The sequence below is a fragment of the Melopsittacus undulatus genome, chromosome 4 (genome assembly GCF_012275295.1).
Source record: "Melopsittacus undulatus isolate bMelUnd1 chromosome 4, bMelUnd1.mat.Z, whole genome shotgun sequence".
Taxonomy (NCBI): Eukaryota; Metazoa; Chordata; class Aves; order Psittaciformes; family Psittaculidae; genus Melopsittacus; species Melopsittacus undulatus.
In genome coordinates this window covers 90,708,559-90,726,350 of record NC_047530.1, presented here as the reverse complement: position 1 = coordinate 90,726,350, position 17,792 = coordinate 90,708,559, and the positions used below count along the sequence as shown (strand labels likewise).

At 44.0% G+C, this 17,792-nt stretch overlaps 1 protein-coding gene across 1 annotated transcript in view; it reads left to right on the top strand.

Moving 5' to 3' along the window:
• TLL2 (tolloid like 2) overlaps positions 1 to 17,792 on the top strand; it is a 94,233-nt gene that overhangs the window by 25,506 nt on the left and 50,935 nt on the right. The window contains exon 2 of the mRNA XM_034061340.1: positions 8,666 to 8,776. Coding sequence (XP_033917231.1) covers positions 8,666 to 8,776 — 111 coding nt within the window. The remainder of the gene's footprint in view (positions 1 to 8,665; positions 8,777 to 17,792) is intronic.

Sequence of the window (17,792 nt, the reverse complement as noted above, 5' to 3'; positions counted from 1 at the left end):
TCTGACTGATGCACAGCCTGTTCCCAAGTAGCAGTTGGTCCCTCCTGGCCAATTCTCACTGCCCCATCCCTGGCAGAATTCAAGGCCAAATTGGATGGGGATTTGAGCAGCCTGGTTTAGAGGAAGGTGTCCCTGCCCATGGCAGAGGCATTGGAACTAAGTGATCTTTAAGGTCCCTTCCAACCCTAACCATTCTATGGTTCTGTGAACTCCCTCCAGTTTATACACTGAGCATGATGTCCTGTGGTATGGAGTATCCTTTTGGCTAGTTTGGGTCTGCTGTCCTTGCTTTGCTCCCTCCCAGCTTCTTCTGCACCTCCTCACTGGCAGAACATGAGACACTGAAATGTCCTCAACTTAGAGTAAGCACTACTTAGCAACAACTAAAACATCAGTGTGTTATCAGCATTCTTATACTAAATCCAAAACACAGTACTTTGCCAGGTACTAGGAAGAAAATTAACTCTATCCCAGCTGAAACCAGGACACTCTTGGCTTTGGGATACTGCAGTAAATAAATTCTTTGTTTGAAAAATACATGTATGTGTAACAGTCTCTTGATGAAAAGCCAGCACTAGATGTTCCTAAAAATCAATTGTAATTCACTGGACCAAGGAGAGCAGAAAGTGGTCACAGTTTGTACTGGGTTTGGTAGTTCTTAAACCTGCTAGGATGGAAGAAACAATGTTTGAGTTGTTTAAATTATGTGAAGCTGGCAAATCAAGGGTTTGGTTTTTGTTTTGTTTTGTTTTTAGCAAGGGTAACTTGCTAGGCTGTTGGCTTAAAGGAAAGGTATCAGATCTGTTCCGTGTCACTGTTGCCTTTTCTTCTGCATGGCTCTGAACTTTGCATAACTTGGAGAGCAAACTGTCTTATGAACATTAGCCCTATTTAAAAGCATTTCTCTGCACTCTTTTAAACAGGCTAGGAAGGTGTCAGTTGCTCAGCTTACAAATGTATGTAGCTAAACACAGAAAATGTGTGCTTTCTCATCATCCCTGGATGCTCTACAGAGAGATTGTTGCTTCCTAGTCCACTACCTCAGTGCAGTAAAACGTGATGTTTTTCCTGGCCTACCTTACGTGCAGACTGCTTCCTTAACCATTAAGCAATAGTAAATGAAGAGTTGTCCAGACAAGGGTGGGATAGGGTGGTATCCAATTAAGAGCTATACACCAGGGTAGAGGGAAGTAATGCTGAGCTGGTAAAATTGCAGAGGAAGGATCCAAGTTTGAAGTGGTGGCATGGTGGCATGAGATGAGGGCATGCTGCCTGCACTTGGGAATAAGCTGGATCTAAAAGCCCTTCCTGACTTGTGAGAAAAGAAGGTGCTGAAATTAAGCCCCCTCCTCAGCAGGATGGAGCACCTGTGGCCGTGGTGGAGTTGTACAGGAGATGGGAAAGATTCCTGTGACCCTCAGGCATCAGAAGGGGGCCAGGACTGCCTGGGCAGAAGAATAGGAAGAAGAGTTACAGAGCTTGGTTTCTCTTGTGCAGGAGTGAGGTCTCCAAGTGAATTTAACTGCCTGTGGGTTCACTCTGTGCATGTCTATGTTGGGGAGTAGAGATCAAACTACATCTGTATGTCCATGATAGCCTCTTCCTAAAGTCTGTTTCCTGCCTACATGTAAAATGTGGCCAAGAGGCACTCTGCAGACAGTGTATAGCTTCAACAGAGAGCAAGTCAGAGACGCACAGCCAAAGCCCTATTTGGTATCAGCATTGCCATGGAACTGTCAAGTAGAGCATGACATGCACTGTCAAGTAGAGCAGAAAGCAGAGAGAGCAAAAATGTTATGAAGCTCACATAGCTCAATTTACTTTGCATGGAAACAGGAGGGGGTAAGCCAGTCTCTTGAGTTTTGCACACCACGTTACAGGGGTGTAGCATTCTAAATCCTAAGGTTAAGGTGTAAGATGTAACGTGATCTGAAGTATTGGGCAGCACTTATCCCCCTGCGGTGCTTTCTTACGGAGAGGCAGGTGTTTAACCATTTAAGAGCCCATAGAGGGAGCTGCTTTGCTGCTTGTGGCATGGATTTCCAGTTCTATGTATTCATATGTGCCCTTCTGCATTGCTCATCGTACCAGGAGTGGATTCATAGGTCACTAGACTGGAGTGGCTCTTATATCAATACAGAAAAGATAAAGACCTTAAGTGAAGAAGAAACCAGCAGCAGTAATGAATATTAAAATTAGAAGATCCTTCTATTTATGGCAGGCACTATAATCCATACCATGGAATTGTTCAGTTCTTGTTTAAAATAACATGGCATTCAGCCAAGGGAGAACATCTATCATTCCTTAAAGTTGGTCATTGTGTAGGCTCACATGCATGTTTGCAGCTTTGGACAAACTCAAGCCCGTAGTATGCATTTGTTCCTGCATCCTCACCTTCCAGGAAAGGAAATTCATTGAACATAAATCAGAGTTTCTGGCCTAATTTGGTCTCTTGCAGGTAGCTTCCCAAGAGGTGCTAGAGGTGGGAGCACTACACAGAATAATTTAGGCAATTCTGCTTTCTGCAGAAGTCTGAACAGGGATACAGACTGTGATTCCCAGCAGGTTTTGATGGTTTTGAAATATCTGTTGAACTTAGAAGTGGACCACCTTCACAGACATTCCTCCACAAACTGAGACTTGTTTCTGAAATGAAACGTGCTCCCTGAGCAGGGGAACTCCTGCCCACTGAAAATTGAATTGCTGAGTTCCCACTGCACGGAAATCCTGCTGATACCAGACACCAGCTCTGGCTCCAGATGCCCTAGCTGTGTGGAGGGGTTTACCGGCAGAGCCTTCAAGCCAGTTTATCCCCAGAGCTGGCCAGTAGAAAACTTTTGATCATTCCTACCGAGGAGAAACAAACTGATTCAAATTAAAATAATGACTGAATGTGGTGTTCTTAATGCTTTTCTTTAATTCATTGCTGCTGCTCATTTCCCAGCCCCCTTTGGTTTGAGGGTTCGATGCTCAGGGTCTGGCCCCTATTTTAGAAGGATTGGTTTGGGATATTTTCTTTCTCTTCTTTACTGGTTTCTGCCTTGTTTTGATTTTTTTCTCTCCCCTCTGACACAGTTGTTACTTAGCGCAAAGGAATGTGTTGAGTTTTTTCTTCAAGGTATAAATCTTTCTTAGCATAGTTCAGAATATTGTTCTGTAGGCTCCTGTGCCAGCAGGCGGATGAGCAACAGCAGCAGACCTGTCTTCCTGTGAAGAAAAATGAAATATGGAGGTGCTGGGAATGCACTTTGATCTGTTGATTTATTTATTTATTGTTAGACTGCAGAGTGTTAGCTCTAATGAAAGCGTGGACAGCCCTGAAAATTAAATTTCCCAGTGCTCTAGCCTGTCAGGTTGGGAAGCATCAGCAAACGCTCAAAAACAGCTTCGGTGTTTTTGCCAATGCATGAATAGTCATATTGTTGTTTGCCAGGAGGTGGCACTCATCATTGCCTACCTGTCTCTGCATATGCCCAGCACTGCATATGCCCACTGCTCATGCTGCTAAGGCGGGACATTGGTTTTCCCTTATGTCATTTGGATGTGGAACCAACTCTAGAACAAGAGGAGCTGGTGCCCTAGGATCTTTCAGTAATGCAGATGGTGGAGAGCAGAGATAGATATGAGTGGGCATGGACATTGTCCCTTACAAATACAGGTGTGATTGATCTTGTGGATGGGGTTAGAGTACATCCTTCAGCTGCACTGTGAGCCATAAACAACCAGTGTAGCTCATGAGTTGGGTGACACAGCTGAGCCTGTGTCAGGCAGACACAGGCAGGCCCCCTGGGTTGTCTGAAAGTGACATCTGTTGATGCTCACAGAATTGGAGGTGCCAAGGTTAACTGTCGCAAGTGATTCTTCCTTGGATATTTTGGGCTGGCATAAATAGTCCTGAGGCATCCCTGCTTTGGAACCCAGCTAGAATCTACACACAGAGGTTGTGAATGCTACGAAAACTTAAGTTTGAATTGTGAGTATTGATGAAACGAGCCTGCAGCATCTGCTTAGATTCACACTGCTATTTGGTTTCCATGCTCATTGCTGTGCTGCACTGTGGGAAACCTGCTGAACAAGAGTAAAGTCCTGCCAGCAAAACTGTGTTAAAACTATGCTGGAAGAACTGAAATGAAGTCTGTCAGTGTAAGCTGTGCCAGCTGGCTGCAAGTTCAGATGAGACCCTCGAGCTGATAACATACACCATGTGGCTCTGGCCCTACAAAAAGAGAGCTCCTTTGGCTAAAGTTAGAAGGCACAGTCCTCAATATAGGTTCAGAACCCATTCAGCATCTAAACCCTGCCATTTCTTAATAAAAGCTTCAGCTGGTGAAAGAGTCTGTGTTTGAGGTTGGGTGGAATGGAGGGACCTCTCCTGGAAGGCAGGGTATTCCTGTTTCCAAGGTCTCTTTTTCTGTGAATCTGTCACAGATGTCCTCATTGATGCTAGAGGGAAAATTGCAGTGGTCTTCCGTAACATCCAGAGGGTGACTGCATTCCTGATCCCTGTCATCAGGGTGTACCTATGGCCTATACTGATGCTCTGGTGCAGGAATGGGGACTTCCTGGCAAGGGGCTATGGCAGGTGAAAGTTTTGTTCCAGCTTGGTGGCTAGAGATCAGTTCAAACACAGACGTCTGGTGACGTTTCTCAAGCATGGAGTTATATTCTTCTGCCAAGGAGAGTATAATTTGTATAAACTCATGTACTTGTATAAAGTTAGAGCTGACTGCAGTGAGGGTGGACACCCATCCCCAGGTATTTGTCTTGCAGTGTTAGAGATCAGCCTGTTTGTAGCAAATCACAATATTGCATTTTGTTTTGAGATGTATTTTTAGGAACATTATTCAGCTTTCTGGCTGAATGCCGGAAGCTTTTCTTGGTGACTTTTTTTCCTCCTACTTGTCTTTGGGAAATAAAAATAGAAAGAACAACAAGAATTTTGTGAAAAGGCCTGGATGAAACACGCTTTTAACAGGAAAAGGGTATCTTAAACTGTTGTGAACCCTTCTGTACTGAGTTATTGTAAGAGTCAGCAAAGTTATTTTTCTCCCCTGAAACCATGAAATCATGTTGTGCTACTCAGAACTAGAGAAAAAAGAAAACACAAGCAGGGAATGGGAGAGGGGAATTGCTTGGGGGTGTTGAGGGAAAAGCAGGATGGAGATGATTTGTAGGGAAGAGTGATGAAGATTTTAGAAAGAAGACACTTTGGGCTGTCACATTGCTTTGGAGTGGGAGCCTGACAGAGAACCCCCCAGGTTACTGTGGAAAATGTGGACTGAGAAGGCATTGCTGGGCTTAGACTCTGTGGTTGTGAGTGAAGCACCTGGAGAAACTGTTCAACCTGTTACCTGCCTAGAGAGAGATGTTCTCCTTTCCCAGTGCCACCTGCTGTACCTTCCAGGTACCTCTGTGCTCAGCATGCAATGTGGACACCAGCATGTGGACTGTTTTCCTGGGGGAGAAACATGCTGAAAATGGAGACAGCTTGCCAGGCTGCTTTTTTCATTTGAGTGCTGGACTTGTTTGTTAAACATAGTTGTCCTTCCCCTTTGCCCCAACAGACAAATGCTGTCCGGTTGCATGTGCTGGGAGGTGGTGAGGTTAAACATTTGGGGTAGTTGGTGCAGGTAACTAGCCCAGGGTAGAAGCAAACTCTCACATTGGCTTCATCCACCTCAGTAAGAGCTGCTCTGTTCTTTCTGTCGAGAGCAATTAATGCATCTTCTTAAAGAAAGGTTGGCATGCTGTTGCACTGAGTGTTAAGAGTTTGCACCTGGCTGTACATTGCAGAGCTCTCTGCCAAGAGAAATACTGGTTTCCAAGTTTGTTAGCCTGCACATTTTAATGTTTTTTGTTTGTTTTTGTTTTCTTTTTTGGAAATTGTCCCACATTAAATTAAAAAGGAGAACCTGGTAAAGGAAATCAGAAGGGATGTTTTGAGATGCTTCATTTGCCAGCAGTGTCTGAACTTGTGACCCTTTAAAATAAAGTACTTGGGCTTTCCTGTGGGACGGCTCCCTTGGGGTGGAAGCAAGCATCTTTCAGGCTTGTTTGCCTTTAGGAAGGAGCCTTTGACAGCATAGGAGAAGTTGTAGTGCAGCATTCTCAGCCGGGACTTCCAGTGAGGGAAGTTGTTCAGCTGGTTGGGGACTGTGATAAATCGTGGTTCCCCTGGAGCATGCTGGGACTGCAGAGAGCTGGAAATAAATGCTAGGGAAATTCAGCTTTTGTAGTGAGCCATATTTCAGGATGATGTATGGCTTTGTAACAGAAAGAGATTCCTTTGCTAGGGCTGGGAGAAAGCTGCTGCTTTCCATTGGGAAGGAAAATGTAAGAAGTTTGTTGATGTAAATCCATGCTGCAGGCTTTCCCTGAAAGCTGTGCTTTGGCATGGGCTACCTTCCCCTGAGAAACAATCTGTGTGGTACTAATGGAAAAGAGTTGCTGGTAGCCCAAGGTGGTGGTAATTAGTTTTTTGGAGCAAAATGAGACAGTAGGTTTGGCAGGAGGGTAGTGATTGTACATTCAGTTGGCCAGTATAGTAGTGACTTACCAAATGTGGCTGTGGAGGGAATCAGATGGCATGGGATGCTGTTTGCATCTCTGCCCTTGGCTACTACATTGTCCTGAGCAAGTAGTTTCTCTGGACGGATAAAATGTCTTGTCTTCAAATTACAGTTACAGGAGCTTATGTCTCTGCTTTTTATCCCTGGACATTCCAAATCAGCTTGGGATGTTTTGGCCATGTTGATAGGTTTGTTAGCTGACAATATATTAGATTATGTCAGACAAAATATCTGACAATATTTTGGATTCTCCTATCTTCTGTGTGACGGCTTGGTTTGAATTGCTGAGAAGTAGGGGAGAGCCTGAGTTCTGTGTTTGTGTAGCAAACAGAAGCTCTTTTCTAGTTATAATTGATGTCAGTCTGTGGATAGGTTTGCCTGAACTAACTGTGTTGTCTTCTGGAGCTGTTGCCATAGTTCTCTACTCAGGGTTTTGGTAGCACTGTTAAGGAGACTAAGACACAAAGCCAGAGCCAGCCTCCTTTGAGGCTTTCTTCCATTCCTCTGCAGTGGCCAGTTAACCAGAGGGAGACAGCTTTGCCCCAGTGAAAGGGGGAAACAGCCGAATCCCACTCTGCTCATGCCAGGGCTCTGCTGCTTGTAGCAGCTCTTGGCTGGGGCAGTGTATGGCAGCTGGGATGTGCCCAGCAGCAGGCAATGATTTCTTGCTTTTCCCATGTCCCAAACATTGGCAAATGCTATTTTGCTGACTGAGGTGCTGAGATGCAGAATTGAGGAGACAAGTGCTGCATCAGAAGCAGTGCCATGTTGTATCAGAAAAAACTCAGAGTTAACCTTTAGCATTCAGTTGGTACAGATCTGACTGCAGGCTTCTGATATTCAGGCAAAGGTCCATATTTCATTTGGTCTTGGCAGTAAAAGTGAGATGATCAGCAAGCCCCACTGGTTTCTCAGGCCAAACATACTTTGATCAGTGATGCTAATCAAAGTATGTTCTGTAGAAATTAGATGTTTCCACTCCCTAACCTCCCCAAGCAGTGTAAATGTTGTTGACTTAACAAGAGAAGAACAAAAGGATTCCATCAAATCTGGTCACTGTTGTAGACAGTGAATCAGTGTTGCTCCTTGTATGACTTACTGACTTCTCTTGAACTGTACCACTAATTTGCTCTGTTTCTTCATTTTTTCATCAGCCTAAACAGGCTTCTTGTGTGAGTTTGAACAGCTCTGTTTGTAACCTGTTTGTTATCTCTGAAAGATCTGTTCTGCTTGGTCAACTGCCTCATTGCCTGTGTTTATTTTGTTCAAATTCCCCAAATGGTAACTATATACTGTGCAGTGTCAACTTGGTCAGGATACTTCAGGGGTATAATTTTGTCCACTCGGATGATTTCCAGTCTCTCTGAGCTGTGAATGTCGAGTTATCAGTTTGTTTACCTTGTTGTCATGGCTTCTGCCTGAAACTCAAAAGATTTTTACAAAATTAAATACTCTGCAAACTTAAATCTGGGTAACTGATCCACAAGGGGACAAATAACTCGTGTTCCTCCACCAAAGTGGAAATAGTAGGCTGGCTCTCAGCTTGGATTTAGACCAGTGTGGTGTCTGTGAGTGCTAACCCCTTGTATGGGGTCCTGCAGGCTGACAACTGTAGCCTTTAGATACAAGCTGCTGAGCTTGAGTGCTTCACCACTGTCCTCCTGTCTTGTGCAAATTATTAGCCTGGGGATGGTGCTGATGCAACATCTTAGTCAGGATCTGTGCCACAATTTAGCTAGCTCCTTCATACTAGGAGCTATCTAGGGAAATGCTACCAATTGTGCCTCTTGTAGGCTTGAATGAAGAGAGAATATCACCACCACCTCAGTACCTGGTTGAGAACCAGACCTATAATGAGTAACACGAGAATCCCAACTAATCATCTTCTTCTGGGGGATCTGCACAGTGTCTAAATTTAAATGCTGTCACCTGGTCTCCACTGATGATCACTCTGTCTGTACTTTTAAATAGCTCCTGTATATTACCTTTTCCTGGTCCAGGGAGTAACTGCCTTTTTGTTATGATACAGGCCACAGAGGAATTGTACTTTCCTTCCAAAATAAAAGCTAAACTAATTGCAGTTTGTTTCTCTCTAGCTGCCTTTTGGGGAGATATCGCCTTAGATGAAGATGATCTGAAGCTGTTTCAAATAGACAGAACTGTTGACTTAACAAAGCACTCAGATGGCAACACAAGACACACTTCAGGTAAGGCAGCCCTGGGATGGTGTATACTTTACCTTGGTTTTGTCCTTAGGGAGGAAGGACTTCTCCCTCACTTGTGACACTTGTTCCCACAGCCAGGGCAGTGCATGCAGAGCTTAGTTATGTGACTGGGGGTGGTATCCAAGTATGAGCTTTGTTAAATAAAATCCAAGTCATAGTTTGGTGTATCCAAATCCTATCTTGTTTGAGGGAGGAAATTTTAAGATTTTCAGCATAGATCTTTTCCTGTGAGGAGCTTCCTTTCTGCAAACTTCAAAGGAAATGTGTTTGAAGTTGGGCCACTCAGTTTGGAATTAGTTTTGACTCTTAGAGAATCATAGAATAGTTAGGGTTGGAAAGGACCTTAAGATCATCAAGATCCAAACCCCCTGCCATAGGCAGGGACACCTCACACTAAAGCATGTCACGCAAGGCTTCGTCCAACCTGGCCTTGAACACTGCCAGGGATGGAGCATTCCCAACTTCCCTGGGAGTGTACAAGGCCAGGTCCTCCTCCCTTTCTTGCTATGTATGTTCTTAATGGAATAATGCCTTTTTTTTCAGCTATCTAGATAAAACGCACTGCAGTCTTGTATACAGACTACCCTTGAAGTGATATTATCATTGAAATAGGCTAACAGTTGTTTTTATTTCCTATAAAGCCTATGTTGCCCCTGTACATGGCTCTTATGTCTACTCAGTCTTGTGCAGGACCAGAGCTGTTTCTTGACTCAGGAGCTCTGACTGGACTCCACCTCTAACAGCCTGAGATGCTTTTCAGGGTTTGGAGGGCTCACTGCAGTATTGTTGCCTCTAGTTCACTTTATGCTGCAAAAGAGAAATTGGTGGAAGTCTGAGCTTTGAGAGATACCAGAGGGACTGAAGACAGAGCAGGTCGGGACAAAATTCTTTTTTCTCTCTGATGTTACACTCTTAGGTTAGCAATTAGGGTGAAAGGCCTGATAGAAGCAGAAATCACTGAAATCATATTCACCTGCCCCTCGAGCATCCCAGCAAATAATACAATATTGTATAATTTGTAAGGACTGGTGGCTGCATCTGTATCCTTGTGACTGCCTAACTTTGGGTTCAGATCATCTAAGCACTGTGTAGGTCCTGTTCTGGTGATCAGTGCTCCAGCTTTCTGTTGGGATGAGAGTGAAAGATGATATATCCAACACAGAGGCATGCTTTTGATGTTGATGTAACTGATTAAACTCATGCTGATGCTGAAATTCTGGGCAGAGGAGGGGTATTCAGTTCTTCAGATTATGGATTGCTCCCTGGAAATGCTGTTATCCTACATTGTCATGTCACTTAACCCACTCATATAATGTTTTGGGCTGTGGCGCATTCTCAGGTCATAGGTAGTTAAGAGTAGATTCCTTCAGAGCAAAAGGTAATTCAGAAAATGAGGGCTAAGAATGTGGGTCAGGCAACATTAATTTCTTCCATATTAGTTGACAGTTTCTGAAGTTAGATGAGGAGACTACTGGGGAAGCAAAGCCAGACAGTATTTGACTGTATTGTTTTGCCCTGGTAGCTTTTTCCATTGCCATATCTAACACATTTCTTTCAGTTGCCACTGGTGCCAGAACACTACCTGCAAATGGACTGAGTTTTGTAACCCACATCTATATCACATAATGCAGGCACTGGTCTCTTAGATCCATGGCTCATGCTGTGCAGTTAGACTACTCTCTTCCTGGCACCTTTTACTGAGGCAAAGCTGGAACATCATAAGATGCTTTGCATCAGGTGAATAGTGGTGTCACGTCACACACTTGGCCCTGTTCTCATCTCTGGCTTCATTTGTCCTCCTGGTTTTCAGCCCCTGGAACCATAAGCTGACAAGTGGGCAGCCCCTGTGACTGCCATGCTTTCTGTGGAGCATGCACAGTGTTCACCTGCTCTGTGAGGGGGCTCTCTGGAGGATCAAGGAGGGTTGATTCTTTTCTTGCAGGGCTTGCTTGACACTCACGTGAATAGTAAAAGGGTAGTCTACTTCAGCGTGGTAGGGATTGGGACCCATTCTTCCCTGGGAGAAAGGTCTGTTCTCTGCTTTTTTTATTTCTAGTGGGAAGAATGCAACCTCTGTACAGAAAGAGCCTAAAACCCTTTATGAATGGGACCCCTTGAATTATAACCCTTGAATTATTTCAGAGTTTCCTAAAGCTGTTAATCGGATTATTTGTATAGTGGAGGAAGTACTTAATATGTATATACAGACATACAGGCTCTTCGTATCTGGGAGCTGCAGTTCTGAGCACACTATTAGGCCTGGCATTCTTCTTCTCCTGTGTTGCTTTCTTGTCCCCAGAAAATGCTGTTTGGGTGGAGGGAGGGGTGAAAATTGTGCCATTTTGCATTGTTGGGCTGTTTATAGACATATACCCTATTAGCTTGTGTGGAGCATCTGCAGCTGGCAGACTCTGGAAGAAGAACAAGATTCCTATGTGCTTATGGGTGACAGGGGACATGGCTCTTTACTGGATCCAACTGAAGATGATATGCTTTCGTAAAAGCTCTACCTTGGATGGTGAGCGCTGAGACTATCAGATGTTTTAAGCTTTCCCCTTTACCTGCTTCTAGGCTTTCTTTAGAAAGATGGCTATGCCCATCTCTAGGCCCTTGAGAGAGAGGCAGGGAATGTGATCTGAGGACAGTCTGGATTCTGCCACAAATTTCTATGCTGAGTTAGTTTTACAGCATGAATGTGCTCCAGACTTGTTTTCTGCATTAATTTCCTGCTTGCAGAAATGCCATAGTTGCTATTCAGACCCTCAAAATCTGTGAGCCTGCTTGAGAGTGGGATGGCTTGTAGTTTAGTGTTTCCAAGCATCTTCTCAGCAGATTTTGGAGCTACTGTTTTTCCTGATATCTGGGGCCTAAAGGAATAGACCAAATAGCATTTACAACCAGTAAGGGTTGACTGTTAAAATAAAAGCATTTAGAATATTAAAGTTTGTTACCTCCCTGTCTCTGCTTCTGTAGGATCAAGTTTGGATGTCATGTTTACCATGAAAATCTGTTGTTCTCATGCAGTGGTGTTGAAGTGGATACACTTAGGATTTGGCCCTGTAGAGATATGGCAATGGTTCAAGACATAATGAGAAGAATCTGGTACGTGGAGATCTGCCAGTGAGCGCTATCCTCAGCAAGGCCAAGCTTTACCAATGCCTAATCACTTTGATGAAAGATTTTTACCAAAAGCTCACAGTTTTGAAAAATTTCCCATAGATTTTTTCTTTAAGTTTAGTAAAAATATTTGCTTTTACAATGCAATTTTAGCTTAGAAGAAACCTGAGTCAAAGCTTTAAGGATTTCTCTGCTGCTGAGAGCACACGGATGGCTTCAAAATAGGAAACAAGAAGATCCACAGGCTGTGAAACTGCACAGTGTCACCTCTCTTTTGGATCCAGTTGAGTTCACTGGTGCAAGGTGATTTGCCTTATTGCTTTATCTACTGAAGCATTAGCTGTAGAGGAAGAAGAGCTTTTCTTTGCTTGCAATGTCTGTGGAAAGAATGTGCCTATTTAATTCAAATGGGTTTAATTTAAATCTTTCCAGGCAGCTTAGGGATTAAGAGGACTTTTCTGATATATTGCCCCTTTTCCTGATTTTTGTATCATGGAGGCAGTTTCTAGTCCTGAAAGGCACTTCTGTGAGTGAGAAAGGCAAGTTTGTCTTTTCTGGGTTTGGCACCAGCAGACCAGAAGACACATGGGAGTCTGGCTGCCCTCACCAGTGCCTTGCTGTGCTGGACTTGCTGCTGAGGCACTGCCTCTGCATCTCACTGCCGCCAAGAATGCTTTTCAAGAACAGTCAAAACAGATTCTCTTTGCCTCTGATCCTAAGAGGTTTTTTCAGCTTATGGCTTTAGGGCCTTCATGAGGCTTTCACACTATCAAAAATGAATGGCAGGGAGGATTTACAGAGCATCTTTGCTAGCTAAAGTAATACTTCACATATCAGTGAAGCTGGGATGGAAGTATACTTGATCCAAGGATTTCTAGTGAAATCAGAGGGGAGACAGTGGCTGCTGTGAATGGCTGAAGGCTCTGACAGCAAATTTGTGTATGTTATTCTCTGGCAAACAAGCTAGGCAGGAGTTCTGCATTAAACCTTCTCTTAATAAGAGTGGGGAGTTGGTTTGTTGGCGCACAGTAGCTCTGCTGTTTTTGAGCATGCTGTGAAAATGCAGGCAGCCAGATGCTTCACCAGATCTGCATGAGGCCCACATCTGCAGCAGGCTGCTTTGCTTTATCTTGCTTTGGAATGCCCCTGGTCGCTTTTCCTGTTTCAGGACTGGCTCATAACTTTTTTTGTAGCAACCTAGAAATCACAGTTTTCAGTCCAGTGTGCATAAACTGCTTTGGAGCATGGAGGCAAACCTTGAAGGAATCTGAAAGGGAGCAGGAGAATGTGCGATCCTGTGTAAGTGCACACATGAAAGACTGTAGGTGCAGGGGGTATCACTGCAGTGCTTTTCAAGCTACATAGCAACTTTTAATTCACCTGAGGTGGGCTGTCAGACCCAAAACATGTTTCTCTGCTCTCTATTTGATTCCTATGTGAGCTGGAGTTGCTTGCAGTTCAGGTTGCTGGGGTGCAGCTCTCCTGCTAAGAGTTGTGCTATATTGCCTCAGGGTGGAGAATAAGACATCTCCCTAACGTGCTGGAATGAGAAATCTCCCTAAGGTGCTGGAAGTGGTCTCAAGTGGGGCTTCTGCTGCTTCACTTTGTGAGAGGTTGTTCAGTCTAAGGGCTTTGGTCACTAATAGTGCTGCACATTACCTCCTTTTTGATGCTACTGATGTGTTTCTAGTGAAATTTAGGTTAGTGCAAAATTATAGAAGAATGAAAAATCCAGGGATTTTAGACCATGACTGTCTGAAATACTGAAGAAGATGTGATTTATGGATTTGAAGGAGAGACTGTTAAATTTCTGCTGACGTGGCACATGCATGCCAAGCGCAGAGATGTTTTTTCCCTCTAACTCATGTTTGGTGCTATCCTGTAGTGACACTTGGCTAAGGGTAGAAGGGGTGGACTTAAGCATTAGTGGATTCAGGGCTGCCTTAAGCATTAGTGGATTCAGGGCTGCCTAAGGCCTAACCTTCCATTAATTTAGACTTAGAGCAAATCTATGGGTTGTTCTAACTTAATGTGAGTTGTATTGGTTGTAATTGGCCAGGAACAATGCAAATAACTACGTATGTGCTGTAACATAACCCACATCTGTGAACTCTCTACAGGGGTCTGTGCTTCCACTGGGAAATCTTTAGTGAAGGTTGCTTCCTCTTATGTGGGTAGAGGAATATCTCTGTTCCAAGAGACCTGTCTGAGGGTTCCGTCCATCTGTTTGCATACCTTCTTTCAGTTTTCCACAGCACGTGACTTGCACTCCAGGGATGTTTTTTTTCAGTTCATGCAGCCTCTTAACAGGAAGAGGAGCCTCAGCCCCCCCTGTGAAAAGGTAGGTGCCAAGTGCCTGATGCTTGGCCTGACGCTGAGGTTTGTTTAGCTGTGCCAAATGATTTTGCTGTGACTAGCCTCAATGTTTATCTTTTGAATCCATTCAGTCAGGACTTTTCCCAGAGCAGACAACCATGAAATGAATTTCCTACAGTTCTGTAGTTTGCTAAGGCAAGGCAGCAGCTCCCCTTTGGAAGAACTGGGTAAGTCCTCTATGGCTGAGGGTGCTCTTATTCACACTGTTTTTCTGAGTTACCCCCTTTCCCAGTTCCACATTCCTGTGAGTAAGACAGTGATCCTCTCTTTGCAGAAAAACAAATACTGTGTTTTTGCCATTCCAGCCCAGTCTTGCAACCCTATTGCAACCTTCTCAGAACTGCCTGACTTCCTCCAGCATAAAGATAATTGTCTACAAAGCCCATGATCCTTGAGTATTGCTGATCAATCTTCTAATTCTCATTGCCAGCAGATGCTAATCTTTAGGGTTGATATTTTCTTTTTTTATTCCCGAGTGCCAACTTGAAGTCCATTTTGGAAAATGTTGAGAGGGATTTTTCTCTCTTATTGCTGACCATTTTGCCTTTTTGCTAGTTACAGGAATAGAATCTGCCAGTCTGGTGCCTGACAGTAGGAAAGGAGAGAAGGTAAATGTGCCAAAGCATGGGACGTCTGTATGTGCAAAGAGGACAAATCTTCCTTGCATTGTTGGAGAAGTGGTCTGGCGTCAGGACAGCATGGCTGTCAGGAGCGGGAAAGTTGGTTTGTTAGGCATGTCTGCTTGTTCTAAGCTTGCCACTGGATTGATCTGTCAATGGACAGTGCCTGTGGGGTGACTGCAAGGCACATATGCTGGTCCATCCACTGAGCTGCAGCTCAGTTCACAGGCACAGATTCTGCTCTCAAGGGCTTTGCATCTCACACTTCCAAAAACACAGCACAGGCCAGCTTTGTGTTTTTGGCTGGGCTGTTTTGCCCTTTCCACATTGCTTGCTTCCAATAAGGAAGAATTCCCCCAGCTGTTCAGTGTGGGGGCACAAGAGAAATGCAGAGCAGCAGCTTATTTCTTTGCTCCTTCCCTTGTATGTGCAAGGGATTAATCCAATTTCCTCTGTGTTGCACATTCATCATCACATACTTTAGAGAGTCCTGATCATCTTTGGGTGGTCCAATAGCCCCTTTACCCTTGTCCAGAGGGTTGTATTCTCCTCCATTAGGAGGCAGTTTCACCTTGCCCACAGCCCAGAGAGGGTTTGGTGTGTTTGGTAAATTTTGCCTTCCTGTATTCACCAAAGGGAGTTTCTTCTTTTCCTTATATGCCTCCTCAGACTTCTCCCTTAGGAAATACCCATGGAGAGCTGTCTCATGTGCTGACAAGTGCTATCTTACTGTTATATCTGCTTCCCAGTGTTGTTTTTGTTCCTACTTTTGCTGAATTTTGTACAGTCCCTATGTGACCTTGAAGTATGATGGAGGAGAGCGTGGTCCTTGAGTGCTAGATAATGTTGAGTTAATGTCAGATGTTAATGGAGGGCTGTCCACTGACTCCGTAGGCAGTAAGGTACTGTTTGTGATATGCATGAGTAGCAACAAGAAGTTCTACAGATTTTACTCCACCTGTTCCACCAAAAGGTATGCAGGCTCCCACTTTCTTTGGATGAGCATCTTTCCAGTACGATACATTGCTTAAAAACCAGTTGAGACCAGTGGGACTTGCAGTGTTCCTTCATGTACTGGGCTGTGGTGCTCCAAACTTGGCTTGTGACAAGCAGAGAAACGCTTCACTTATCACAAGTAAATTCTATCTATCTCTTCTTTCACCTTTGCTTGTGATAAAGGTCATGCAGGGCAGGGTAAAGAGTGTCCCAACCAATAGGTGAAGATACCATGTTGCCCTTGTCAGAGCACAGCCTGGATGACACAGCCCTGCATTCCCCATGGAGTAGGATGTACTTTTTCCTCTTGTCCAGGTTCCTGATGGCAGCTGGTCACATGCACCACAAAGCTTGTTTTGTAAAATCACTGTTCCCTGAAATCAAGTTTTCTGGATGGTGGCTTCCCACCTGTCAAAATAAGTGGTTTTATTTCTGCTGTGCAGAAATGTTGTGCAGTCCACATTCAGCCTTACATAGCTTTTCTTTTAGTGATTTTATGAGCTCTGCAATATTGCTCAAATTAATCCACACAAGCAGTAAAGCTTTCTCCATTGTAAGGAAAATCCCCAGCTATTTCAAACTCTGCCACTTGTTCGTTCTGAGTGGAAACTTTGGTTGTGTTTATCCTGTGAGTCCAATTCATATGCTTCCTTCAGAAATCAGCCAGGAAGGCAGAAACACTGTATCACTCTTCTCAAATGCTGCACATCAGAAATTAATCTGCTTGGATTTTGCTAATGAGCAATTAACTTTCTTTAAGTACCCAAAGAGACATCTGCAGAAATTGTTTATGATGCCATGTTTGAATCTGCTTCAAAACAGTCTGTTTCTATAGCTCCTTCCTATTCAACATGGTGCCTCCATCAGCTTTGGGCATAGATGCAGCTTTGGGCACAGTGTTGCTGCATGGACAATGCTGAATCTCTGCTGCTCCCTGTTTCACTTTGCCTGACTGGCTGCCAGCATACTGATTTCCCTATCCCCTAAGTTCTCTTTAGGGCACATCTCAAGCACCTGGAAGTTGAAGGTAGATGGCAATATTAACCCTTTAAGAAGCTGTGATAGTCACCACATAGAGCATTTGTAACGCCTGATTTTTGTTTGTGACTGTCTTGCTCTAGATCACTCTTGATTAAATTTTCTTTTGCTCTTGTCTACAGCTGGTGTAACACACTGGGAGGCTGTTCCTTTTACTGATGCCAGAAGAGTCTGAATAGTCTTTTGTGTTTAAGTGGAGGTTATTAAATAGCTTTATATTAATTAGCTGTGATGCAGGGAACACATGGGCAAATGTACTCGATGAGATCAGTTTATCCATACGGAAATGACACTGGATGTTAAATCCATTACCCTAATGGTAAACTTTGACAGTGCTTAGCCAATAACTGCAGAATTGCCTAAATCATGCATTTGTTTCAGAGCTGGTAAGACGCCTGATCTCTTGGAATACTTGCTCAAAAGAAGAACTGAATTTGCCTGAACTGTGTAGCCTGCCTTGTGTTTCAGCAAACAAATTTGGAGGCAGAAATGGTAGGGTCTAACAAGCTTTGACAGCAGTCATGGCAGGATGGTCACTCTGCAGGGATGGCTTGGATGCCTTGAACCTCTGGCTCTCTCCTTTCAAGGAGGGATGTTGCTGTGCCCACAAAATAGAAGTTGCTTACCCTGTTCAGTGAAATAGCTGGCAGGTCCAAGAAACAATCAGCAGCCAAAATGGCTTGAAGGATAATAGCAAACAACAAATAAATTAGAAGTTGCAAACTGCTCGTGTTTGATTGTGAACAGAAAGGGGTTACATTTGTGGAATAAATGTGTTCACTTTGAGCTACTTGTTTAGGCCTAATTTGGAAAGAAGGCTGGTGCTTGTAGCTGCAGTGGACAAAAACCCC